Consider the following 26,528-nt stretch of genomic DNA (forward strand, 5'->3'; position numbering starts at 1 on the left):
TGCCCCAAATTGATCTACAGACTCAGTACATCTCTACCAGAATCCCAGGTGGTTTCTTTGTGTCGGTGGTCAACTGATTTTTGACAGGGGTACCAAGACCACAATCAGATACCATTTCACATCCATTAGGATGGCTCTAATAAGAAGTCAGATAACAACAAAGTTGACAAGGATGTTGAGAAATCGGAACACTCATACACTGCTTGAGGGAGCGTAACATGGTGTGGTCACTTCAGAATACAGTCTGACAGTTCTTCAAAGGTTAAGCATTGAGTTATCCTATGACCAACTCTTAAGTGATTCAACTCTTAAGTATATGCCCAAGATAAATGAAAACATATGTCTACACAAAATATCCATACATTGTGCACAAACGTGTATAGCAACGTTCATAATAACTGAAATGTGGAAACAACCCAAATGTCCATCAATTGATGAATGGATAAACAAAATGTGGTATATACACATAATGGAATATTATTTGGCCATAAAAAGGAATGAAGTTCTGACACATGCTGTAACATGGATGAACCTTGAAAACATTTTACTAAGTGACAGAAGCCAGTCACCAAAGACTACATATTTATAGAATTCCACTTATATAAAAGTCCAAAATAGGCAACCTATAGAGATGGAAAGTAGATTAGTTGTTGCTTTGGGTTGGGATGGATGGGAAATAAGGGTATAATTGCAAAAGGCTACAGGGATTCTTTTTGACATAATCAAAATATTCTAAAATTGACCATGGTGTTGGTCACACATTTCTGTATATTAGCTAATATTCTCCTGAAAGCCTTTGAGTTGTATACTTTAAATGGGTGAATTGTGTGGTATGTGAATTATATGTCAATAAAACTGTTAAAAAGAAGAAGAAAGAGACAACAGGAGAATGTTTTTAAGTGGGTTCCCTCTAGCTTTAGGTACAACCTTCTTAATGATTAAAGAGAGTGACCATCACAGAGCATGGACACCAACCCTGATGGTGTCGGTGACGCTGAGGTAGGAGGACAGGATGCACCACTCAGCATTCACTGATTGGGATACTCAGCAGACTTTGCTCTTTGTATTCTCTGTGCCCTTGGCCAAACCCTGAGAATGGCAAGATGCACAAGACACAAAGCGGTCTTCAAGGAGCTTGCAGTTGAGCCATCCTTGAATTCATGTACCTAATGCAGAGAATTTCACTCACTAGGATGTAAGCTCCTAAGGGCAGAGATTTGTCTGTTTCCTTCACACCTGTACTGCCAGGACCCCTAACAATGCCTGGAGCCTAGCAAGTGTCTAATAAATGCTTTTAGAGTGAATAAGGCTATTCAGCATACCACAGCATCTGTCACCACCCTGGAGCAGAGTTTGGGCAGCAAAAACACAGAACTGATAAGGAAGGGCCTTCACTTCTGAGGGAGCCCTATAGGATTTGACTCCAGCAGAAACTGAACAATCACTGGAAAGATGAATGAGAGCAGTGGTTTTCAGCAAGGGTAGGCATTACAGGGTCCCCAGTGATGCACACTAAAGCCCAGGAATGCCTGGACTGGATGACCTTTCAAGTTTCACCTCACTCCAAGCATCTTTGTTTTGGAGGTTCTAATCCTAAAATGGAAGTAAACCACTAAACGTATCCCTCCCTGACAAGAATGAATGTGATCCAGGGTTTGCTGTTAACACAAGGATTCCTAAGGCAGGCCTTCTGGGGAAACTGTGCTTGTACAACACAGCACGTATCATCGCCAGACCTGTTCTTGCTAATCAGGTTGACCATGACGCAGTGTTTGTATGTCCACAAACAGCCTTATGGGTGGAATTTCCCTTTTCTTCCAACTCAGTGGGAAGATTAGATTTTATTTTCTGATCTGCTTGCGATCCATTTGTGATCCTTACTCTGGGTACCATCGTCAGCATTAAGCTTGTCCTAAGGAGAGAAGGATGTGCTTTGAACTAAGCATGGTGAGGCTGGTGCATGTGGCTAAGGCAGCAGTCCTCCACCCTGGCTGCCCACTGCAGTCACCTGGGGACCTTTGAGAAAACACTACATCTGGGCTCCGCTGCCCACACTCTGATTTAACTGTGCTGAGGTGGAGCCCAGGAAATCTGTACAAGGTTGAGAGCCAGACTGAGAATCACTGGTCCAGGGTGAAGAAAATAAGCCATCTGACAATTGCCTTGGGGTTGGGTTCTAAAGCTACTGGCTATTTAGCTTGTGGAATTGGAGGTGAGGACTTCCCTTCAAGGTCAGGAGTACCGAGGGAGAAAGAGTAGCTGTCTTTACTCTCTGTGCCTTACTCCCACCACAACGTCTCTAGGTGGCCCTTAATCTTTCCCCACAGGTCTCTGATCAGCCATGTTTTGAGGATTGGCTCCTATTCAAACAAGAAACATAGGGAAGCTTCTTGTCTTAGGCAGATTCTTTCTTAGCATCACTCTGGTGCATGATGCTTGCTTCTCTCACCTGCTGCCCAGTCACCTGGCCTGGGTCCTTTCTGAAAGACTTCTCTGAGCTAACCTGCAGGGCTTGGTTGATCACTCAGATTTCTGACTTGTGGCTGGCACTGGTCCGGTTCAGCCTCCTCTCTTGCTCATACACCACTGACAGGTCCTAGGTTTCCCTCCTCTTCTCCCTCACTCCTGGTTCTCTGCCCACAGCCCTCGTACCTCTTTTCTGGCTTCAGTCCTCTGCTCTCTGGGGCCTTCTGTCAGCACGTTCCTTGCCCCCTGGTTATTGATTGTACCCTCTTGGTGTGTAACCCCCGAGCCTTGCAGTTCATTTTACCCACACACTTCTACATACATGCATCCAGTGTCTGCCCTCTGCCAGGTCTTCAGCTACCAAGGAGTTAATTTGGCTGAAATGCAGCCAAAGCTGACGCATGCCTCTTCTTTGAGGTCTCCTGAAGCTGAATGAAAGCCATGAAATGGTGTATGAAACCTAGCACGTCAGATGAGATGATGTACACGAAAAGGCTTAAACTGTACGGCATGACGCAAATGTGAAGTACTGGTAATAAATAAGCAGCAGCACTGCATATGCCATTCTGGGGCATGGGTGCCAGCCAGCCAGGAGAAGTACCAGATGCTGGGCACAGACTGATCAAAGACATCTAGGTGAGACGTTTCACAAATCAGGATATTTGAGAAGTGAGAGGTTAGGACCAGGTAGGCAGATGGGAAGGGAGCAGTATAAAAAAAAGCAGAAGTCAGAGTTCAACACAGCCAGAGAAAAGGAAGAGCTAAAGGATTTCCATCAGCAAGTCCTTGTGGTTCTAACCGCAAAATATACCCAGGATCTGGCCACTTCCGCAGCCAACTCCCTGGTCCAAGCTGCCATCATCTCCTGCCTGCAGTATTGTAGAAGCGCCTACCTTTATTCTCTTCCAGCCATTCTCCACACAGCAGCCTGAGTGTCCTGCCAAGTGTAAGATACATCATATCATGTCACTCCTGCACTCAGACCGCTTTCATGTCTTCCTGTTCTGAGGATCAAAGCTGAAGTCCCTTACCACGGTTTATGAAGCTCTACGTGGTCTGGGCCTCGGGTATTTCTTGAATCTCTGCCTCTATCACCTACTTATCCCCTCGAGTCACCTCGGGCTTCTTGCTGTTCTTTGAGCCCTCCAAGGTCATTCCTGCCCCGTGGTCTTTGCCCCCACTTTTCCCTCTACCTGGAACCTCCTCCTACCTTCACTGTCTCACTTCATTCAGAGAGAAGCTCAGGGATCAGCCTGACTTCAGGGCTTAGCCTGCCCTGAATTCTCTTTCTTACGTAGCATTTCCCAACCTGCTCACGATCACTCAGCTATAGTTTATACAGCACTGAAATAAGAAATAGTGAGTAAATATTAATTTACTCTCTGACTCCTCTCCTAAATTATAAGCGTAGGAACTCTATCTGTCTTGTTCCCTGCTTTCACAGTGCCTTGCATTGTTGAATGATTGGCTGAGTAAACAAATAGGATAGAGATTTAAGACTCCAGCAATAAGGCAAGATATTGATTAAGGGGGCAAAGAGTTGCCTTAATCCTGAGCTTTCCTGTGGTTGTGTGGAGTTGGGACCTGTTCCCCAGGGTGACTGGCCTAGGACAAATAGGTGGTGATTATGGCTCCAGGGAGGGAGAGGACAAAAAAAGCCACCTGCCAGGTTCCTGCCCACTCCAGACCTGGTCTGTTCTGAATTCCAAGGGCAAGTCAAGGGCCCCAACGGAGAGGCTTCAGAGATGTAGAAATTGTTATTGAATTCTCTCCCCAGGGGCCCTATTTGTCTGGGGTATGAGTATTTAAAACTTTGGGAGAAATTTCTCATCGTCTCTCTTCTCCCTTGAGGGACATCCTTGGCCAGTCCAACGGCATTGGCATTTACGGCAAAGTGAAACAGCACGGTGTGAGAGAGCACGGGCGTAGCAGCTAACTGTGGCTCTGTGTTTCCTTCCTGGCCGTGCAGCCGTCGGCAAATGCTGGCAGTTTCTCAGAGCTGCACCACCGCGTGTCTAAGCGGGGAATAATGGTCGTGCTTTCGCCAGGGAGTCTGTCAGGATGAGATGTGATCATGCGTTTTCGGCACAGCATTTGGCGTGGTGTTATGCTTGGCAAATGTTCAGCTGTTATGATTGCCAAGCTCAGGAGTGTTAGAAGGGATAGTCTCCTTGTTTGGGGGCAGCTCCTCAGAGTTCCCATCTACAGCGCTTCTCAAACTTTAGTGTGCAGATGTATCACTTGGAACAATCTTGTTAAAATGCAGGTTCCAATTCAGGATGTTGGGAAGGGGCCTGAGATTCTGCATTTCTAACCAGCTCCCAGGTTGTACTGATCCCACAGACCAAGGCCTGAATAGCCAGATACTGCAGGAGAAAGGGCTGAGGGAGGAAAATACTGGTGGATGCATTTTCCTAAAGTCTTATAGCCTCTGATTTCAACTTCAAAGGCAGCCTGAAATTGCTGCATCCTACCCCAGAAGAGCTGCATTGTTCCCAACTACTCTTTCCGCTGGTGTCCCTGAATCTGATTCCAGCTGACCCCACCCCTCCCCACCATATCCAGCCTGCAACGATGCCTCATGCAAAGATACTCACCCCCTCCAAGGAAGTTTCACTCGGAACTGAGAAAGAAGACAAAGAGGGGCTTTTCTTTGACTTAAATCTGCTCCTGGGTTTCCTTGGCCCTCGGACATATGGCCAGGCGCTTGTTTTCATAGCTGCTTAATGGTTTGTAAAGCAATTGCTGGAGGAAAGATTGCTACAGCGAGCCAGGCGAGAGGGCAGAAGGATTCACTAGCCAATGTTATCTTTGCTGAGCACCGGGGCTGCTCCAGCTCCTTTCCTCTCACTGCCCGACAATGACAGATGGCTTCCACATGCTTTGACCTACTGTTTGGCCAGACTTGACCGGAGAGTCATCCATCAGCTGCCCTATTTGGCCCCCAAGAGGGCACCCTGTGGTTTGTGGGAGGTGAAAGTTGGAGGTTTCATTTAGAGCTCATCACATCTCAGCTGTTGTAGAAGAGTTTCAAGCATGGACAGTTCTTATTCCAGATGTTGCAATCCCAGTGTCCATATGTTTCGAGGTGGGATCAGCAGGTTTACATGGTAATGTTAAACTAATTAATCATAAGCCGATGCTTTAACAGCTTCAGTACCCCAACTGGGTTGGGTACTAGCTAAGATGTAAGCAATGCATTTGGTATTATTCATCTGGAGAAAGGAAGTGAGGTTCAGCTTTTTCCATTGCCTTGGCACGGTCTCTTTGTTTTCTTACTGATGTCGAATGTTACGAAGTCACTGAAAGCTGTATGGGAAAATCTCCAAATACTTCTCCTTATGGCTCTCTTTTAGTGGGACAAAACAAAAACTTAAATTAATATAAGGTGCAGGGCATGAGAAAAGGTAGCTATAAGCAGTGGGGTCATGCAAACTAGTAATCAGGAGACCTGGATCTATTCCCAGTTGCCTTTCTCTTTGTGGCTTTGAACACACCACTCTATTGATTTAACCAATTTTTAAGTACCTACTAGGTGGAGTCAAGAAATGTATAGGTTTTATTATTTTTTCTCATGTAAAATGAAATTGTTGCATGAACTTGCCTTCTAAAAAACTTTAAATAAAATGTGTTTATATTTCTTTTCTTATTAAAGCAGCATTTGCTCACTAAAACTGGCCTATTTCACTTATATGTAAATTTTACTTTACAAGCTTTACCAAAGTAAAAAAGAGATGGGGAAATGTGTGTAATTGCGGCTTTCATGGAATGCAACCTGAACAAATCTATTAAAATGAAAGCTACGTTAAAATAATTTTTCAAACTAAAAATGTTAAAATACCAAATCTATTGAAATCAAATACACTCCTATAATTATTTACAGAGGAAACAAAAACTAGGAAGAACCTTTGTGTCTCAATAAAAAGAATGAGTTTGATAAACGTAAAAGGTTAAACATAAATTCCCTATTAACTCCATCACCCATAGACAGTTGATATTTTGATGTAATAACTTCAGTGGGGAGGAAACGGCTGGAGAATGAAATACTGTATGCTTCCTCTGTATAGTTTTAAGAACATCCCCCCATTATTTAAAAAAGATTTTATACATATATGTGTGTGTGTGTGTGTGTGTGTATACACACACACACACACACACACACACATATATATTTTTTTTTTCGAAGCTTCTCTCAACACAAGAGAACTGAGCAGAGAAAAATGACCCTAAAGAAAAGTTCCCACCACCATGAATATCTGATAGAAAAAGAGCAATCAGTAAATGTGGGTGTGCTTCCCTGGCATGCATAATGTTTTTCTCAGCCGAGGCTACACTATTTTCATGTATTTTGTATTTCATTTTGATTTAACATTTGGTTTTCATTTGACCCAAATGATTTTGCTAAGTACCTTGGCCCTTGGACGGTTGTTTGCCTGGCCTTCCTCCCTTGACTTTTGGATTTGGAGAGTCAAGGTCTCCAGAGCTTGTCTAGAGAACTGAATCCTTCCAGGAAGGTGACCCCTAGGTGGTGGTTGTGCCTCACCTTCTATGATGGATCATAACTTCCATTTTCATAATAAGGATTTCAAAGCTGTAACCCTGTTAACTGGAATGGAATGGAGAACCTCTTTGTTCAGAACTCATCCCTCCCAGAGGTGAGACAACTCTTCACTGACTCCCCTCTGCCTCTCTGGAGGTGAAGGTGAGAAACATCGCCCCTGGAGGACAAAGTGTAGGGCCCCGTAGCCTGCCTGGGGAGGAAGCTTCTGCCACCTTTTGCAGAATGGTTAGTGATAGGGAGAAGGACCTATCTCCTTGTATGAGGACAAGACAGTCCCACTTCTGGGCGCTTTGGGCATGGCTAACACATGCCAAAGGAGTGCAGATGCCCTAAGAAGCCTTTTCCAAGAGACAAAGACCTCGAGTTTTCCAACTTAAGGTATGGAAGAACACTGTTGAATGGGCATGGCTCACAGAGAAAGTCACTGGCTGATTCTGAGAGCTCTGATTTCTGCCAGCAGAGGGGGTGCGTTGTGTAGGGCAGTGGCCTGATAGACAGCTACGTCAGCTTTGCCTGCTGTAGGGCTGGGCACAGGTGGTTGGATCCCATGGAAAGTGACTTTTCTCAGGGATAGTAGGGGACATTGTGGCATGCTCTTTGTGAAATACAGTGGGACTGTGGACACTTGGAATATTTCCTTCTAGTGGGAATAGTTGTTAGGTTTTTCTTTCAGTATGCTTTTTACTAATACTTTGATTTAGTTTGCATTTAATTTCGAGGGTTAACACCAATCTGCTGGAACTGGGTGAGAGGAAAGATATGACAGTCTCTGAGTTACTGGTTACATGGCAGTCAATGGACTGGGTGCTTCATGTCTCATGTCACCCACAGAAGAGAGTTTCTGATTCAGGGTAGGAACCTATGACCACAGAAGTGTAAAATTTACCCCTGCTTTTAGGAGTAAAGGGAACGGAATTCAAATAATACACATATTCAGAAATAATCTACTGTTACAGTCAACCCCTGACAGAGCTTGGGGTTACCAAAATGATAGCTTGCGTCAAATGATTATTTCTAGAAGAACTAGTATCTCTTTCAGAGTATATCACATAAGAAACTTTGTTTAAAGAGAATAGTTAGCTGGGTTTTTAAGTGGAAAGTTATCATTATCTGCAAGCAACTTTGCATGTTTTTATAGCCAGTCTGGGCAACTGGGAGCCAGGTTCAAAGTGAAAAACCTTTGGCAGGGCTGAAAACTTTCATCAAGGTTCTGCCAAGAAATTCTTTTCAGGAGAATGAGTCTGCAACACTGACTTCAGTTAATCACAGCAGGAAACAAGAACTCAGGAGAAGGGTCTCTCCATCCTGTGATCTCCAATTAATTAAGGCAGGAATGAACTGAGAAAACAGAATTTTGTAGGCAACAGAAGTGGGGCAGTGTTTTTGTGTTAGCGAGATTTTGCTGGAATTTAGTTACTTTTCCCATTTGTGACCGAAATGGTGGGTGGGAGGAGAGCCTTTCCGGGGAGGTAGGATGGGGTGGCTGAAGCCACAGACCGTGCTGGGGTGCTCTGCATGCTGCAAGCTAGGAGTGTTTACATTTTGGACTTACGCGATCCTTTGAAGAATGATAATAACACTGGCGGCACTACATATATGTGGGGGAGGTAAATTAATAAAGCAGTTTTCAGGGGAGGGTTTAAGACGATCCTCCCTATGCCAGCATTATGTTAGGCCAGTTATGTTTTTAACTTCTGGCCAGGAGGCTGGTTGGTGTTACCAGCTCTGCTCAGGGGAAGGGGCTGAAGAGCAGACGGGGAGGGGAGCAGCTGGCCCTGGGCCACCCAGCTCCAGCTGTGGCCCTCACACAACAGGGCAGAGAGCAGAGCCAGGACCAGGGGCTGAGGCATGCAGACAACCGGTGCTGGGCTACGTGTACCTCCGCGGTGGGCAGCTCTCCCCTCTTAGGCCGCCGCCATGCACTCCGTCCCTCCTAACCCACTAGCGCACAGAGCAATCTTTTGAAAGCCTGTCAGATCATGTCCCTCTTTTGTTTAAAACCTTCCCATTGCACGTGGGTACTTGAAAGCTTTGAATTACCTTGTTTCTTCGGTTTATGCCCCACTTCCGACACAAAAGAGGGTTTGGGGAAGGGAAGAGATTTAGTCAGTATTGCCCCAGGCACTGAAGAAAGAAGAAAACTGACCTGCATTCTCTCTACGTTCACTCTGGGTGCCCTCCGTAAACGGGATGTATCTAGAGGCCTGGGTTACACAGAGCAGACACTGCTTACGCACAAATGGAATGTCTGAGATCATGGAGCCCAACGTCCTCACTTTATAGATGAGGAAACTGAGGCACAGAAGAAGCAAGTGGCAAGGGAGTGCCTGGGATGAACCAGAACTCATATCTCCTGGCCCAGTGGTGTTGAGCCCTGGGCGGATGGACAGCCCTGCAGACAGAAGGGCATTGAAGGCTGGCAGGGAAAACTGGCAGGGCCGGGCAGATGGGAGGTGGTGGAGGAGGCAGCTGGGGAAATGGAAAGGCCTGGAAGAGTCACAACCGCCATCCCTGCTGGCCATATCCGCAGGACACACCATGTCCCCAAATGCTCCGTAACAGAGGCTTAAACAGTGACACAGAAGGTTGGATCCACGCAGATGGGTTGACCAAAGGTCGTGGTGGGCTATTTGTTCCTGATGACTTAACACTACTCTTTACCGAGACTCTTACTCCAGCACTTTCCCCTTGTGCTTTCCTGTTAAGTCCTTTGAGACCTTCTCTGCCATTCCTTTTTTCATTTGGTTTATGGCTGCAATTTACAATCTCTCTTCCCCTTGGGCTCAGGTTCTAGGCTGAAGGAAAATGAAGATGGTGATGATGAACTTGGGCACTGTGACTTGCCTATAGTGTTTTGCTCATTTGCAAAGGGGTGGTAGAGGCAAAAACAAGCAAATTCATGAGTCAATATCTCTGTCCCTCTATTATGAGGAACGTTGCCTCTACTTCTTTTGTGAAGCATAATCATTTGTTAGTTTTAGTAAGACATTTCTCTGCCCACTGATAAGGAAACAAAAAGGCATTTACTGTGCTAGTCCCTTGAATGTGGAATGTAAGCTGTGGTCTTTTTCTGTTTGTTTGTTTTTTGCTTTCCTTTATGATCACAGGCTGAAGGGCAGAAGGGGGCCTTGGAGGACCGCCAGCCTCGCCACCCCCTTCTGTGCAGAGAGCCCCTTCCTAACATGGCCCCCCTCCCTGGCCAGTGGTTCAGGTCCCTTCCCTCTCATCCCCACAGCTAGTTGCCTCTACCTCTGTCAATACACTTACTTCATTTTGCTTTAAATTACAGTTATTTGAGGACTTTTCTTAAGTCTTAGCTATGAGCCCCCAAGGGCTGGAATCCTGTCTCATTTCTCTTTGATCTCCCAAGCCCCCAACACAGAGCCTGGCCCACTCTCCATAAATATTTGAATGAGTGACAAGGTGTTAACAGCCTCAAGAAGGCGGCCACAGTTAGACATCTCTGATAGCTAGAAAGTTCTTCCTAGAAGTGAGCATTGTTCAGAGAACTCCTCCCTGCATTCCCTGTGGGGAGAACGTAAACAGGCGCTGAAAGAGGGCCAGGCATCCATAAGATGAACATACAGGACCCTGGGGAAAGGCTAGTCATCTGCTCTTTTTGCTGTTTCCCATCTGGCCAAAGCACACAAGGTCTTTCTCAAGACAGGAAAACCCAACAACCCTAGATAGAGCTGGAAAAATGTGTGTGAGGGGGAGCGTTTTCAAGATTTGAATCCGGTTTGGAAGGACAGCTATATCGGGCACTGTCAATGTCCCACCCCTATTCCGTCAGCCTGCCCTGCAGGTCATCTATAGATGGTTCCCATACACACCGACAGGTCCCTGTGCCACTCTCTGACCTGGGGGCTATGTTTGGCCTGTGTGGAGGTCAGGCTGGAAATGCCAGGGAGTTGCTCCAGGAGGATCCTTCAACCGTGAGTGATGGGACTTGGTGCATAAATACCCCAGATTCCTCCCCTCCCACTGGGACAGCTCAGAAGTGTGTTCTGCAGTCTCTCAACAAGCTGCAGGAGGGAGGACCCCCATTCATAGCAGTAACCCACTAATGAACATTTTTCTCTCTGTCCTCTTTGACTTCCCCACTCCCTCACTGTGCTTCCTAGGATCACATGTGAATAAATGATCTGCCTTAAATCCTTGTCTCGGGATGCTTTGGGGAAACCCAAACTAAGACAACACAAGCAGGAAATTTGGGGGACTCCAAATGCTATTGCCTTCGCAGACAGGACTCTTAAAATCAGTACATGCCTTTTTTTTCCCCTTTTCTTTCCTTCTAACTCTAAGTGTAGAGTTGGTTTTCCTGTCAGTTCTGTAGAGTTTCATTTTGAGTAGAATCTGTGTCCTAACTCAGAAAACAGGGCTGATAATGATTTCTAAAGCTCTGAAGGATTATGATTTCAAATGCCAAGAGTCAGTAATATTCTAGTCTTTTATGGAAATGTACTAAGTCAGAAAGATCTCAGGCCAAAGAAAGAGATTACGCGTGGGAGTCATTAGACATCAGGATGGCTTTGTGTTCAAACACGTCACTTAACCTTTTAAGCTTCCACAGAGACCTTCTAAATGAAGAGAGACCTTATCCACCTGGCTCAGGTTCGGGATGACGTGTTTGAGGTCAGAGACAGCTAAGATGAATGGGGACCATGAGGAAAGAAGGAAAGGAAACTAAAGAAACTTCATGAAACTTACCGAATATTAATGAGCTACCTTTGAGCTAATAGAATCAAGAGAAAATGCCGTTGTTGAAGAGCATTTATTATCATTCGAGAAAATTTGTAACAAAGAACAAAGATGTACAAGCCACCTGCCACCCTCGTCCTTCTTCAGGCAGACGTGTGAGAAAAGCTCTCTGTGGGTGCCACAATATTACTTGATTGTTTTGACACCTCAGACAATTAATAGGAGGTAGCAGTTAAAAATAACCACGCTCACTACTGTCTGATGTTTGTGAGGTTTCTCTCTTTCTCTCTTGCCTTGTTCCCTCCTGGAGGGTTTTCTGCTAGCTTAGGAGGAAACAACACACATGGTGGTCATGAATTTTAATTGGCAATGAAAGATGGGAATGAGTGTGAACAAAACACGAGATGAAAGGAGTCAGCATGGCCAGGAGAACCCCACAGATGCCTGTTGGGGTCACGTGGGAAAGTGTTCCTAAGTTAAGTAGGGACAATTGCATTGATCTTGTTTTTAGCACGGAAACATGTTGTGGGTTCAAATGTTCTCTCTATTTAAACCTGGGCAAGTGCCCCAGCTCTTTTGACGGAGGGAAAGGCATGGGGGCAGCAAAGTCTTCACCTGGTGTTAGGAACATAGAGTTATGATGTAACATGTCCTGTGCCCTCTTTGCTGCCCTGTCGTAGGTGACGCTAATGCCCTGGGTCCAGCTCTCTCCTGAGCAAGAGAGGCACCTTTGCCTCCTCCAGCGTTGGCCCTCGTCTGAGCTCTTCCAGAGAGTAACCGTTAGAAATGCTGTCCCCTAGGCCTGACCTCGTAGGATGAGTGTGAGGGTTGCACAGGCAATCCATGTAAAGTGGCTGCATTTATGTGCATTAATAGTTGGCACTAGTAAAGCTAGGCTGGTGCCCAGAATGAGAGGCCTCGATCACTGTACTTGCTATCTGGTGACATTTTATGGCACAGACACAGACTTCCCTTGGCCCGAACATGGATGTACTGGTGTGGCCTCCACAACCTCTCTCATATGTTTTGTTTGGGATAGCTGCCTTCCCCTAAATACCCACCCCGAAAAGGATCCGTGGAGGCCGTTTCAGCCAGCCCCACGAAGCACTCATTCTCCTTTTCTTTCCAGAACGCCTATGTCAACATCAACCGCATCATGTCTGTGGCTTCCCGCCTCTCTGAGGCTGGCCATTATGCCTCTCAGCAAATCAAGCAGATTTCCACACAGCTGGACCAGGAGTGGAAGAGCTTCGCAGCTGCCCTGGACGAACGCAGCACCATCCTCGCCATGTCTGCGGTGTTCCACCAGAAGGCTGAGCAGGTGAGGCCCAGGGAGCTGCCCTGGCTGCTGGTGGTGGGAGAGGTGCAGGGACAGGCGAGGGGCAGGGTGCAGGGACGTACCTGTAGAGAGACCCTCCCCTCTTTGGGAAACACTGAAGACCTTGCCAAGTAGTTGCACTAGTAAGCCGTGTTCTACCACTTGCACGGCCCCTGTGTACATAAAGAAACACTGATGGCTTTGTTTATCATCCAAACAAGAAGGAACCCAGAGGCTGTTTACATTCTGCCAGGTAGTTTATTGTTGTGTGCCTGTGTGTGTTGATTGTCTGCTTCATTTGCATTCCCTGAGCATACAAAGACCAAAGGGGTGAAAGTAAACTGATCATTGAGTGCTGAGAGCAGGGGGAAACTAATTTTACATGAAGCATTTGCTATGGATAATAATGATCGAACCATAATACAGTCCATAGAAATAATAATTACTTGTTGCCGTTTGCTTACTGATATTGACCAGTGACATTATTAACCCATTTTACAGAGAGGAGCACTGAAGCTCAGAGATTAAGAGACTTGCCTAAGATCCACTGGTGTGTTGGAGCTGGCTCTAACCAGACCGTGGAGAGCCAATTGTTAAATTTTCAGGAATTTTGTGAGCTGGTTAAACATAGACATTACTTAAAACTGAATTTACATTAAATATGTCATATTCACAACAATAAATACTCAGAACTCATTACTTCCTAATTATTTTGCTACACTTTATATCTAGGTTCTTGAGGTTATTTATATCTATTTATCTGTATGGTGGAAATACTGTACAGTGTGCCCTACCAATCGTCTCTTCCTAATTCCCCATTTGGTGATGTCACATTGGTAGCTTGAAATAGATCAAGGCAGGAGTTTTACACCATGGAAATCATCAAATGCTACAAACCAAGGCTTGATTTATTGTTTTATTGATTGTCTATAGAGTCTTTAAACAAATGAGGGAGAAAATATTTTAAATAGCTCTTACACTGTAAATAGCACATAAAATTGAGGAAATACTTTTTGGTATTCAAAAACTATTATTCCATTAGCAAAGAGGTCTCGCATATCATGGATGAATGAGGGATGTTCTGACATAAGTCTTACGGTATTTTTATTTTTGTCTTATACCAACGTAAGTGAAAATATCAACCAGCTTTCATGGTGAAACTATACCAGTGTGTTATTTACACACAATAGCGTCCTGTGAGAATCAATTGGCTGTGTGGAATTTTCAATAAAGAGCACTGTATATGTTATTATTCTGTGTAAATTATGTGCTATGTATCCTTTATGTTAGTAAAGTTTACAGTACACATGTATGTTGGTGTGTGTGTGTGTGTGTGTACATATATGCTGGTTATTAAATATTTACTACTTTGAAATTCACACAATCTATGGGCAGCTGGGATTTCAACCCAGGTGTATCTAATGTTAAAGTCTGCGGTCTTAACCTCTCAATTTCTTTCTTTGTGTGACACTTGGGTAGCTCACGGATAATGCAGTCGGGCGGGCACAAGGTCATACCTCACATCTCTCCCTGTGGTACCCACCTAACATGGAAGGTAGTAGGGGATAATCGAAAGAGTCTAGGCTTGGAGGCCAGGCACAGGTAGGTTCTAATTGCAGCCCCATCATTCATTCACACTTAGACAAATCACCTCACCATTCTGAGCTTGTTTCCTCATCTCTAATGTGGGGATAATCATCTATCTCCTAGTGCTGCTATAAGGATTAGCAATGGAACATGTAAAGTACCTAATGTGCTGTTTCAATGATAGCTTTTACTGTGGCGTTTGTTCAACATACCATCCTGGTATTTTGTATTTCTTTCACTGTGCCTGTGTCCACCTGAGACCTTCCCAAAGACAAAAATGCTCGTGTTACAAGTCAAGGGCAGCCCTATACATGGAGTGGTTTTTGTGTTTGCTTTTTAAGACGGTGGTGGTAATGACTGATAGTGACTGATTCATTCTTAGGATCATGGGAATATTCATGTCTAATCTCCTGTTCTGTTTTCAACTCTATCACTTGCACACTTTATTCAAAGTTTATCCAGATTGGCAAGGGAGACCTAAGGCTTCCATCTCTGCCTCTCTGTCTTCTTTGCCTTGAGCTCATCGTTTAGTGGGGTCTGCTATAGGACTCTCAGAGTATCACAGAGAAATCGCAAGGACGTTAAAGAGGTGCTCCTGTCACAATTGACACATGAATGTCAAGTTGCTTTCGGCTTCCTTTGTAAAATGGTTTTTGGTGGAGCAAAGAAGCTTCTGAGCTGTTATCAAGTACAAGTGCAATCTGATACTGAATAGCACCCAGCCCTCTTCCAGAATTATTAAGAGATGTCTAAGGTGATAAAAAAAAAAACCCAAAAAACCCAAACATATAGAATGTAAAATCAACCACAACAGCCAACAGGCCAGGGACTGAAAGCTGATGGTGACACCAAGACTAGAACTCAAGCAGTTTAGAAAATGTAGTGCTGGAACTGAGAGCAGCTGGAGAGGTCCACGTCTCGCTGATGTTTTCTGATTTAGTTTGGATGAGGATTACAATTTTATTTGTATCTATTTTTAATTCAATTTCCTCAGGTATTGCCAGACCTTCAGGGAAACTCATAAACCATTATTCTTTTTTTAGCTAGGGGGAAAACGCAGACACACACACCAAACAACGGATTCAAAGCTATTTTTTCAATGCATTTATTTAGGCAGCTCTTTATTGTCCTCGTATGGGCTGTTCTAGGCAATGAGATAAAAGGTATTTAGGCAATTAATTTAAATGGAGCTGTGCATCCAGGCGAGAGGAATCACAGACAGAACCTTTCCAGACTGTTGGGTGAAGGATTATTTGCATTTTAAAGGTGTACTTTTCTACCCAATAAATCTGAGTGATTTCAGTTGGCTCACCCTTTGTGCACAGAGACCCACAGTCTTCTACAGTTGTTCATTTGAAGTTTTAAGTAATTTAATATCTGTCAAGATCTGTATCTATATATCACATGGCAGGAGTCACTGCCACCATAGGCGCAATGCAGTCTGTCCCCCTAAGCTGCCGCTCCCCAATTCCACCTCTGAGAATACTGATCCAGTACTGGGGAGCTCCTTGAATGTTACTCCCATCCCTTGTGGGAACGGTCTCTGCAAGTTCCCTGAGACGGGAAGGGGCCAAAGGTCCTGTGTTCTTTGCTCCTCTTCACAACTCATGCACATACTAGGAAGTACCTGTGTGGAAACATCTCGTTCCATTACACGCAGCCCCTCACCTGTGCCGGCGAGTGTGCCTAGGACAAGCAGCTCTAATGTGTGCATGTAATATGGTGAGCTGTTTGCACACCTGTATTTTATAGCCAACGTGTGAGTATAACCTGTTGAACATGCAGACGGCTCCCACCCCCTAGCAGTTTCATAATAGTCATCTTTGTTTGTGGAAACCACACTTCCTAAAGAGATCATGGGTCTGACTTCTTACATGCAGTTAGTGTTTGTCAAATTAGAGAAAGAACTCCACCCTCTACACTGGTCTCTGAAGGCTTCCAGAGATCCTGATGCTTCTTCCGAAGGTATCTGATGGTGTCCACATAATGTGCCCGTTGCCCACCCCCACTGCTCCCACACTGACCCAGCCGGCATCTCCTTCCAGTTCCTGTCGGGAGTGGACGCCTGGTGCAAGATGTGCAGCGAAGGTGGCCTGCCATCCGAGATGCAGGACCTGGAGCTGGCGATCCACCACCACCAGTCCTTGTATGAGCAGGTGACCCAGGCCTACACAGAGGTGAGAGCCAAGCAGGACACCCAGGCACCCTGGGCGTGTATGTATATGGGTGGGTGGTGAGAGCTCTGGCCTGTACACTGTGGAATAGCCTAGTTGGACTAAGAAGAAAAGCCATTTTTCTCCCTTGGGAGACATCTTTAAGATCCTCTATCTATGAATGATAGTGTCTCTAGCCAGGAAGCAGGAGAAATGGGGCCATCAGCAGGCACCACCTTGGTGCGTGAGTATGTACATGAACACACACACACACACACACACACACATACACACACACACACACCTCACCTTGTGTGTGACGATCCGACCCTCTCCTCTGGAGAGGAATATAAGAAAGCAATACCTTGCTCCTCAGGAGTTGGCTTTCTGGCTGGTCACACCAGCCTGCTACCCCTTTTGTGAAGCAACTCATCCAAAAAATACTGATTTTCTCACTAGAAGGTCCAGAGGTGAAAACTCACCACCGGGTGGAGATAAGTGTTTGCAGGAGTGAGAAGCTGCCGTGGAAGTGAAGGACAAACGAAAAGACTCTTCCACTGAAAAATCAAAGGCCGGGGCCCTGGTACAAAGTTAAGAAGGGGAAAAACACTTCTTGTCCTTGTTCTTTTCTAAGTAAAAGGAAAGGGTCATACAGGGGCATCTGTGTGGACATACACAAGTAAGGGGGTTTGCTAACGGGCATGAGTTCCGAGGGTGCGGCGGGGGCTGGGGGATGTAAAGAGATGGGCTGGTTAAGGCAGCTGGATGTGGGGGGGTAAGTGAATTCACATGTGGCCCCTGGGTTTCTTCTGGGGCAAAGTGAGTTAGAGCCGTGTCACTCACAGCGAGGCACCAGACTCACCTGACTTGCTTGTTAGAGGTGCAGATGCCTGGGTTACGGCCCCGTCTAAATCAGAATGTCAAGAAGTGGGACCTGGAACCTACATTTTAGTAAATATTTACCCCAGATGAGTGTGGTACAGGTTGAAGTCAAAGAGTCAGGGGCTTCTGGGTGAGACTCAGGGTTTTTGCTACTGTCAAAGCTCTGTGTGGATCGTGGCTTCCTCGCCAGCTGTGTGACTTCAGGCAAGTCACTGCACCACTCTAAGCCTCAGTTTCTCCTTCTGTGAAATGAAGGCAATCACAGCTGCCTCGTAGGGGAGTTTGAAGGGTAATCAAGACAATGCATGTACTGCACTCGGTCCAGTGCCTGACAAGAAATAAGTGCTAAAAATGGTAACAGGTTTTGTTATTATAGGAGACAGAGAGGAGGCTGTGTGAGCCAAATCTGACCTCATCAGCTCTGATCCCAATGGCCAAGGCTTTCTCTTAGAACGGTACCTCTGTCCATGGGTAGGATCTCTAAACGTAATACTTATAAAATATACAATAGAGTATACAAATGAGATCAATACAGCACTTACATGTCCAATAGGTATGGTGTGACTGTAATAACAAATAGAGACAGTATTTCTCGCCATTCATTCTCGGGCATTGTGAGATGTAGACATTCCCACAGGCCAGTGGGCTGCCTCTGCCTCCTTCAGATGGAGACTGAGACAGAGAACTGGGATTCATGCCGATGTGGATTTCAGGCCATGGCCCTCCACCTCCGACCCCCCTGCCCTGGTCCTAGCACAGTGCCAAAGCACGGCATTGGCTCAGGACGCCCTGAGGAGAGCTCTCCTGGGTTTGCCCCTACGGTATTTGTCTCATTCATGTCCCTGGAGGGCATTTCCTCTGTATTATGTATAGGATACTTCCTCTCCCCCTCCCCCGGTAATACACGTTGTGGGGCAAGCGTGGCAGGAGGGGGTGGGTCGTGGCGGTCACCTAAATCGGCCGTATTCCTCCAGCCAGTTTTCCTCCCTTGTCTCAGCTGCACATTCCGTCAGTGTTCCTCTGAATCACACCCCTACCCATGAGCTTTATGCGATAGGGGGAGCAACAGCAGCTCCTGAGTTCCTGGACCCCCAGCCAAGCTATTGTCAGGATGTGAAGGTGAGGGGAGGAGAGGCTGGAAGCCCAGCAAACAGCTGTGCATCCGTGTCACAAGGCTGGAGGGGACAGCACACCGTCTGCTCCTTGCCGGTAGGAAAACACCGTTTCAACGGCAAACCAACTTTGGATTTCATTGTTACATGAAAGACCCCAAATTAATATGGAGTCTTTCAACTCTTCAACACCAATCCTCCAGTTACTACTGTTTTAGATTGGAAAGACACATGCTCTACCGCGTACTCTGCCAAGCACTGGAGAGCCGCAGGTGTCAATCCTCTGATGCCGCTTTCCAGAATTTTTGGTGCCCATAATTGTGCCAGAATTCCAATGACGAATGACAGGGAACGCCCCCCGCCCCCACTGGCCTCACCACTCAGGGTAAGTGTTGGGGAACCCAGAGCATGGATGGTGTGTCCCCAATCTAAAGTCCTTCCTTTACTCTGCATATTCTGGAAAAATGAGAATGTCACCACTTTCAGGAGACAAAAGAGGGTTGTATAGAAGGAGAGCAAAAGAAAGAGCAATAGAAAAGCAAGAAAATATCAAGGAAATAAGACAGGAGAGAGAAATGCTGCTGCTGCTTCTAATAGAATTGGTAGCCACCCTATGTGCTGTGTTCCATCCTAAGCACCCCACATGTGCAAACTCATTTAATCCTCCCCACAACTCTATGCCATTACTATCCCTTTTTACAGACGAAGAAACTGAGGCTTAAGGAGGTTAGGTACGTTGCCTCATGGTCATACATTTACAAGTTTGGTGCCAGGGAGAAGAAGGTAATTCTGTTGCCTGACCTGTCAGTGAGTCAGTCAAGATATCTATCAAGTACTCTGTGCCAGGTTCTGTTCTAGACGTGGGGGAGACTGTGGACCAGACAGGTTCCCTGCCTTCTGGAAGCTAAAATTCAAGGGGGAGAGACACGGATTCAGGAGTTGCAAAGGCAACTGTCTGCTGCCCAGCAGCTCCTCTCCTCCAGGTTTCTGGGGTGCTCTGGCCTCCGCTGGGCTTTGGGCTGCGCACCCTGGCAGCCCTGGCTGGCACATACCTCGATTGCCATGAACCTGGGTGGGACTGAGATTCCTAGTCCTAGCCAGGGACCCCTGGGCAGACCTCCTTGTCTCTCTGGGCCCTGCCCGTCTCTCTGGGCCCTGCCCGTCGCTCTCTCCCTTGACCTGACCTTCTCTCCTTCCTACAGGTCAGCCAGGATGGCAAGGCGCTGCTGGATGTGCTGCAGCGCCCCCTGAGTCCTGGCAACTCTGAGTCCCTCACGGCCACGGCCAACTACTCCAAGGCGGTGCACCAGGTGCTGGACGTGGTGCACGAGGTGCTGCACCACCAGCGCCGCCTCGAGAGCATCTGGCAGCACCGCAAGGTGCGGCTCCACCAGCGGCTGCAGCTCTGCGTCTTCCAGCAGGACGTCCAGCAGGTAACAGGCCCCGCATCCAGCATCCATCCCAGGCAGGCCGACGGCTGGGCCTCTGACCTAGGTGCTCAGGCCTGGGAACATCTGACTGACGGAGGGAAGAGGGCAGTTCCACCCCTAGCTAAAAGTGCTGTCTGGACTTGTTAAATGCATGCTTCTCACCCGAGCAGCTTTCTAGACTGGGCCTTCTCACCCTGTGGTACTGAGAAGGGACACTCAGTCTGAGGATAGCAATTCCTTGCAGTCATGTGACATAGTTTTCCTTGGGGAGAGCTTGACCCTCAGTCAGTCGTGAGCTTTCTGGACAACACAGAGCCTGCGGGTGGTTATCTGAGCACTGTCGGGGTTGGACCTCACATAAAATGAGCTCACTTCTTAACCAGGGATGCAGGTGGCCTGCTAGAGTGGGGCTTTGGGGTGGGATACAGGGCCTTTAGGGAATTCGTTGGCAGGATAGGACTTGGGAAACCAGATTTAAAACATGGGCTGTTGATGACCGTATGACCCATAATTAGAGGTTACTTCTGGCTTAATATGCCTTTTTGCATTATTCTGCCAGCCATGGCTTTTTCCTTGACCACAGATAATGAAGATATGGTTCTGTTTCTGACTTTAAAATGACAGCCTTGCCACAAATGCCCTTTTCGATGAAATAACCCGTTCTTTTCCCCTCATACTTTCTCTGTCTCCCTGGAGACTCCTGAGGACTTTGCTCTGAGGACGGCCAGGGGTCGGGGAGCAGGGTGGGAGCTGGGACTGAGACTGAGGCTTCGCTTCGTCTCCCGGCTGGTTCACAGTGACAGGCAGGGCTGGGGGCACTTGTGTTACTAGACTTTTCTGTGACTCTCACACAATTTCGAGATTACACGTGGAAAGTAACATTTCCCTCTCCTTCTCTATCTTCTGTGGTATAGACCAAGTACAATCCAAAACTATCAAAATATACGTGGACAGTTGAGAGCCAGCTGGACGTTTCTTTGGAAGTACTGGGTCCCTTCACAGCTGTTGTTGGAGGGGCCAGGTTGCTAGCTGTGAGACCCTCTGGGTCGGGGGATTCACCGTGCAGTCAGTCCCAGGAGTAGACAAGCCTTCAGGAGTGTCCCCCATTCTCGGGCTGCCCTAACTCCCTTGCAGCTCCCTTTCCTCAGCTGGGGCAGTGATTGAGTTGTCAGAGGCAATGCCTCAGCCTCAGCCTCGGCCTCAGGAGAGAGTGGCACTTGCTTACGTGCTGGCCCCAGCTCCGAAACCCTTGTGGGGCCTGCTGGGATTGGAGAAGCAAATAAATCAGTTGCCTACTCCTGCCATCTGGAGCTGTCCAGAGAAATATATCATCCCCGAGCACAGGAGAGCATGGAGTCCGTCTGTGATCGAGGCAGAGGGAGGTGCCAGCCTCTGCAGGCACACAGAGGGGGTGTCACTATTTCAGTGACCTCTGAATGACTTGCAGAGATAATCCAGGCTATGGAGTGGAAAGCTTCTTTGATGTGCTCTTTGCCCTTCTTATGTTTTCATGGCTGTTGTACTAGGATGGGCATGGAAAGGGGCAGAGGGGCTGCGAGGAGGACGGGTGAAAGGCCCCCCACAGGAGGGCGGCATCCGGACTTGGACTATCTGGGAACTGTTATCAGACTTTCCATGGCCACCGTGACATCTACAGTAAAGCTAGGACAAGGTATAATAAGACTACACCTGTGACTATTCTGTAATCATGCTCTTGAAAATGAGAGCATTTCTGGAATTGACACCCCATTAATTCGTCTCTACTGTGCAAATCGAGTTGTCGGCACTGAGAAAGAGCAAGCAGACGACTATGAAGTGGGTGTGATGGGGGTTTGGGTTTCCCATGAGAACTGAACTCCCCCGGACGGCTAATGCCATTTCAGGAGATGTGAATACGATTTCTGGGAACATGACTTCATTCACCCTGTCCCACTCACTCTCTTTCTCACCATGTGTCTGCCATTGGGGCAGATACACAAAGAAAAATGTGGAAAGCAGGGGCACCCCAGCCTGGCAGTGATCTCAAATGTTTGCCTGGCAACCAAACCATTAGTGCCCGATAGGTTTCTAAGCTGGTGCTTCAGAAGGTGCTGGACGTAATGCACACAACAGTTAGAGTGAAGGACTTGGACTTTGGTCTCCTGACTCCCAGAAATTTTATGTGTTTATTGTTTTTGATTTTGCGTGTTTCATCTCTTTTATTCCAGTATTTCCCTGAGAGTAGAACCCATGGCTTCTTCCTCCCTGTGCCCCTTACAGCTCTTAGCTGTGTCTGGTGTGAAGCTGGGGTTCTCTTTGTGTCTGCTGACATGAGCTGAAATTATCATTGGAGGACCCCCGTTTCTGCTTCTGTAAAGTGAACACCATTTAGCCCTCCCTCCCAACACATCCAGTGGTTGCTAGTGAGTAGCTGGAATCTACCTGCAGAAACTGTGATGTGAAAGTCTTGAGGGTTCCAGATGTTTACAGCCCAGGGACACAGGGACAAACCCTCAGTGCTCACGAAGTACCCTGGTGGCTCATCAGTTATTCAGAAAGCTTGGGCCTCTCCAGTTGGCCCAGCACTTGACTAGGTTCTGGCAAGATGCCTGGTTAGTTACAATGGCATAAAACATACAAATTTGAAAATATAATATAAAGGATAGTTCTATGAAAGCATGCCAGCCAGTGTGCAGGGCAGTAGAGTATTGGTGGAACAGTTATAAGCAGAGGCGTGAGAAGTCAGAGTTGGTGTCTTGAAGGAGGAGAGAATTGACTGAACCGTATAGTCTGGATTCAAGACTCCTGAGCCCATTAGGGTTCCAGAGATGTGTACTCAGCAGCCTAAGTGGGAAGCTTGTGAGCAAGCATCAGTGGCTGGGACAATACAGAATCACAGATAAGAGCATGGGCTCCAGAGTCAGAGAGCCTGGGTTTCAATCCTGCTCTGATAAGTCCTACCTGTGTGATCTTGGGCAGGTGGCTTCACCTCTGGTGCTTCAGTTTCTTCACCTCTAAAGTAGGAACAATCACAGTGCCTGTCTCATGAGACTGAATGATATGCAAGTACAGGGCTTTACGACATGCCTGCCTAGCATGTAGTAAAATCCTCCATCAGTGTTCCCTGGGTTGGTAGTCACATCCTCTTTAAGTGGTACTTGGGCGCCCCCTGGGGCTTATGCTGTTGAGGACCCTCAGCCTGAGTCCCCTGCTTTCTACAACAGCAACTGTTTCATGGGCCTGCTGAGTTCCATTTCATTCAGTGATAAAATCGCAGAGCTGTCAAGCAGTTGGAAGAGCATCCAGTCTAACCTAGTCCATGGTTGAGGAATTGAGGCTCAGAGATGTAAAGTAACTTGGCTATAACCACACAGCCACTTAATGATTGTACCAGGACAAGAAGCTGGGTCTTCTGGCTCCCAGTCCGGGTGCCCTACAGAAGAGCCACACGAGAGAGGAGCCAGGGAGACAGAGAAGGAGAACTGGAAGAGAGACAGGAAACACACGTGCATACTTCATATGGAGGGAGAGTGACAGACAGACAGACACAGACACCGTGAAACAGGGAGGGAGAGATAGAGACAAACAATGGGGGAGGAGACAGAAGGGAGAGAAAGATTTAAAGACAGAGAGTAGAAAACAGACATACATGGCATGGGAAGAGAAAGAAAAAGAGGAAGGTGAGGAGAGAGACAGCAAGTAAACAGACGGTGCCTGCCTGACTCCCTGCCCCATTGCCATTTCAGGGGGTGGTCTTTGCCCAAGTAGGAAAATTGTACCCTTTAGGGCTCAAAGCAGAGTAAAAGCAGAGAGGTGACAACCAAAGATAGACAGCAGTGGAAATAAGATTCCGTTTTTTGCCTCTGCAGCCAGAGTTGGCCTGACACATCATCTCGGTGGTATCCCTCCCCGGGGTCCCAACACGGGTATTCTCAGCTTTCCCTTCCTGCTGGGCTTGGGGACAGTGGAAATAAATCTCTAGGGATCAAACTGAATTTGGGTTCATTAAGGCTGTAGAAAAGCATGAATGGGTCACACCTGCCATATTATTGCTCATGGAATAATTTTTAATACTATTGTTTTAGAGTGGGATAGTACTGAACAGTAGCAAAAAGTGTGCACCCACCCATATCCACCTTCTGTCTCCTCTTTTCCCTGAACTCCTGTGGCTTCCCATGGATGCAAAGGACTGCTTCCAAACCCAGATAGACCTGACTCTGTGGTGAGGAGAAGAAGAGGTAGCTAGATTCTTGCTCTTTCTGCTAGATGCAAATTCTAGTCCATCACTTGGTAGTCAGAGCAACCATTTTGAGCACTCTTTGTAGGCTATCATGCTCTGCCTCCCTTCTCTCTTCTTGTCTCTCCATTTTGTGCAAGAATGAATTGTAAAGTGTTTGGAACACCTGCTGTGCGCAAAGCCTTGTGCTAGGAGTTGGGACATACGAATGACACGTAGCTATCTAGGTTCAGGGCCAAAGAAGCAGAACAACCATGGACTGGTGGAGTCAGAGCAGCGGAAGTCCCCTGTGGTTGGGGTGAGCTTTGCACTGGTCCCTGGAGCTCAGGCACAGGAGATGGGGATGGTGTTCCAGGGGAAGGCCAGGAAGCGGAGAGTTAGGTCATAGCCAGGAGACCAGGAAGAGGAAGTCTAACTGGGTGCCTGTGCCTGGCAGCAAAAGGTGGGGGAGGGGAGGGGTTAGGCTAGAAGGCTTAGGAGCGATCCTGGTGGTATGTGTGGGACAGGGACACATTTGAGGTTCCAATACCCTCCCTTAAAAATACTATCTTTTCCTTGTAAACAGTCCAGTCAGGTGAGCTGGTGAGGGCAGTGATGGCAGAATTTATCTGGCTCAGTGACTTTCCATTGTGAACGAATGGATTAATATTGAAGCCCATAGTTGTTGTGTTACAAATACGTCTCACCTGTTTCTATCAGTTTTACTGGAGCCTCACATGGAATATTATAGCTTTTACTATGTCAGCTCTTGCCTGCCTAGGAATGTGTAAAAAGGATTTGAGAATAAAAAAGGATCTGAGAATAATTTTTTTTTTAAACTCCAATTATTCAATCTTTTACTAACGATAGTGACTGTCACCCCTTAATCATACTAAACCGGTTTGGGCATGGTGTAATCCAATTGACAATTTTACATAATAAAAAATGGGCATTTGGGTTACACACAGAATGATTAGTTAGCAAACAGTGTCCAGAATGATGATGGACCCAGAAATTAATTCTCCCTATAAGAAGCAGGGATTAAAGCATCTAAAAAGGAAAAAGCTCAGGGTGTAGTCCCAGACAGATCTGGGAACACACATAAGGGGGAACCATTCAATCTGAGCTAATGGTTACTTGGTGGGTATGTTGGGGAGAGGATTCAAACATCAGAGTGATGGTTGGATTCCAACCCTGAGATTTTGTTACTGGCATTAAATGTGTCTATAAAAGTTTCATTGTTCAAAGCTCAGGCTTCATCATCTTTATGAGTAAGTATGATTGAACATCTAATGTCTTCATGTGCCTTTTCTTATTTAATCTTCCAGCACTATGAGACAGGTGATAGTTTGGTCTCCATCTTACTGATGAGGAAATCGACATTTAGAAAGGTTAAGTAAACGTGCCATTTAGTTTAGCAGAACAGGATTCAAACCTAAGTCCACCTAACCATTAAGTCCATGCTCTTAGCCTCTCTGCTATGCCCTGGGTACTCCTGGGTACTATGCTAGGTGATGGGAATACAGAGAGACACAGCCCCTGCCCTTGAGGGGTTTGCAATTTACTAATGGAATGTCATGGCTCAAAGGGCCCTGATGGATTACTTGGTCCCAAAGAATGAGACTTGCCCAAGGTTATATAGCCTCTGACACCTGCGATTATACTCCAACTACCAGTAAGACCAACAGACAGGCGTACTCACACCCAAGCACTCTTTCCATCTGTCCCGTCATTAGAAAATGCCCTCTAGAGTTATCTCTCTGGCACCAATTTTCCCTAAACAGACACTACCGATTCTCATTTGTTTTTCACAGTCATAATTATGCTAAAAGGCATTGCTGGTGCTTGGCTTTGTTGCATATGTCTTGAATAATATCCATTTGTCCGTGGTGCTCTTTCGCAGTATGCAAGTTCTCAATTAAGTTTTTTGATGGTTATAATCCAGTCATTCGAGTCCATTCAAGTAGATAATAGGTGAGTCTTTAGACAGAGTGCATGCCCCAAAAAAGCAGGCTTGAGGCTCAGCTGAACTGGGAAGGTAGGAAGGGGAGAAAGGGAGGACTGTGCTTGTCAGGGTTGTTTTCTGATTGGAGAACACATAAGGAAACATTCCCCTCTGCCTC

At 46.6% G+C, this 26,528-nt stretch overlaps 1 protein-coding gene across 19 annotated transcripts in view; it reads left to right on the plus strand.

Moving 5' to 3' along the window:
• The window catches only part of KALRN (kalirin RhoGEF kinase), a 615,365-nt gene that overhangs the window by 255,849 nt on the left and 332,988 nt on the right, over positions 1 to 26,528 (plus strand). For all 19 annotated transcript variants that reach the window (XM_033132405.1, XM_033132467.1, XM_033132483.1 and 16 more), the window contains exons 7-9: positions 12,858 to 13,049; positions 16,679 to 16,810; positions 19,983 to 20,213. In XM_033132405.1, the coding sequence (XP_032988296.1) occupies positions 12,858 to 13,049; positions 16,679 to 16,810; positions 19,983 to 20,213 (555 nt within the window). The remainder of the gene's footprint in view (positions 1 to 12,857; positions 13,050 to 16,678; positions 16,811 to 19,982; positions 20,214 to 26,528) is intronic.

This window comes from Rhinolophus ferrumequinum, chromosome 2 (assembly GCF_004115265.2).
Source record: "Rhinolophus ferrumequinum isolate MPI-CBG mRhiFer1 chromosome 2, mRhiFer1_v1.p, whole genome shotgun sequence".
NCBI lineage: Eukaryota > Metazoa > Chordata > Mammalia > Chiroptera > Rhinolophidae > Rhinolophus > Rhinolophus ferrumequinum.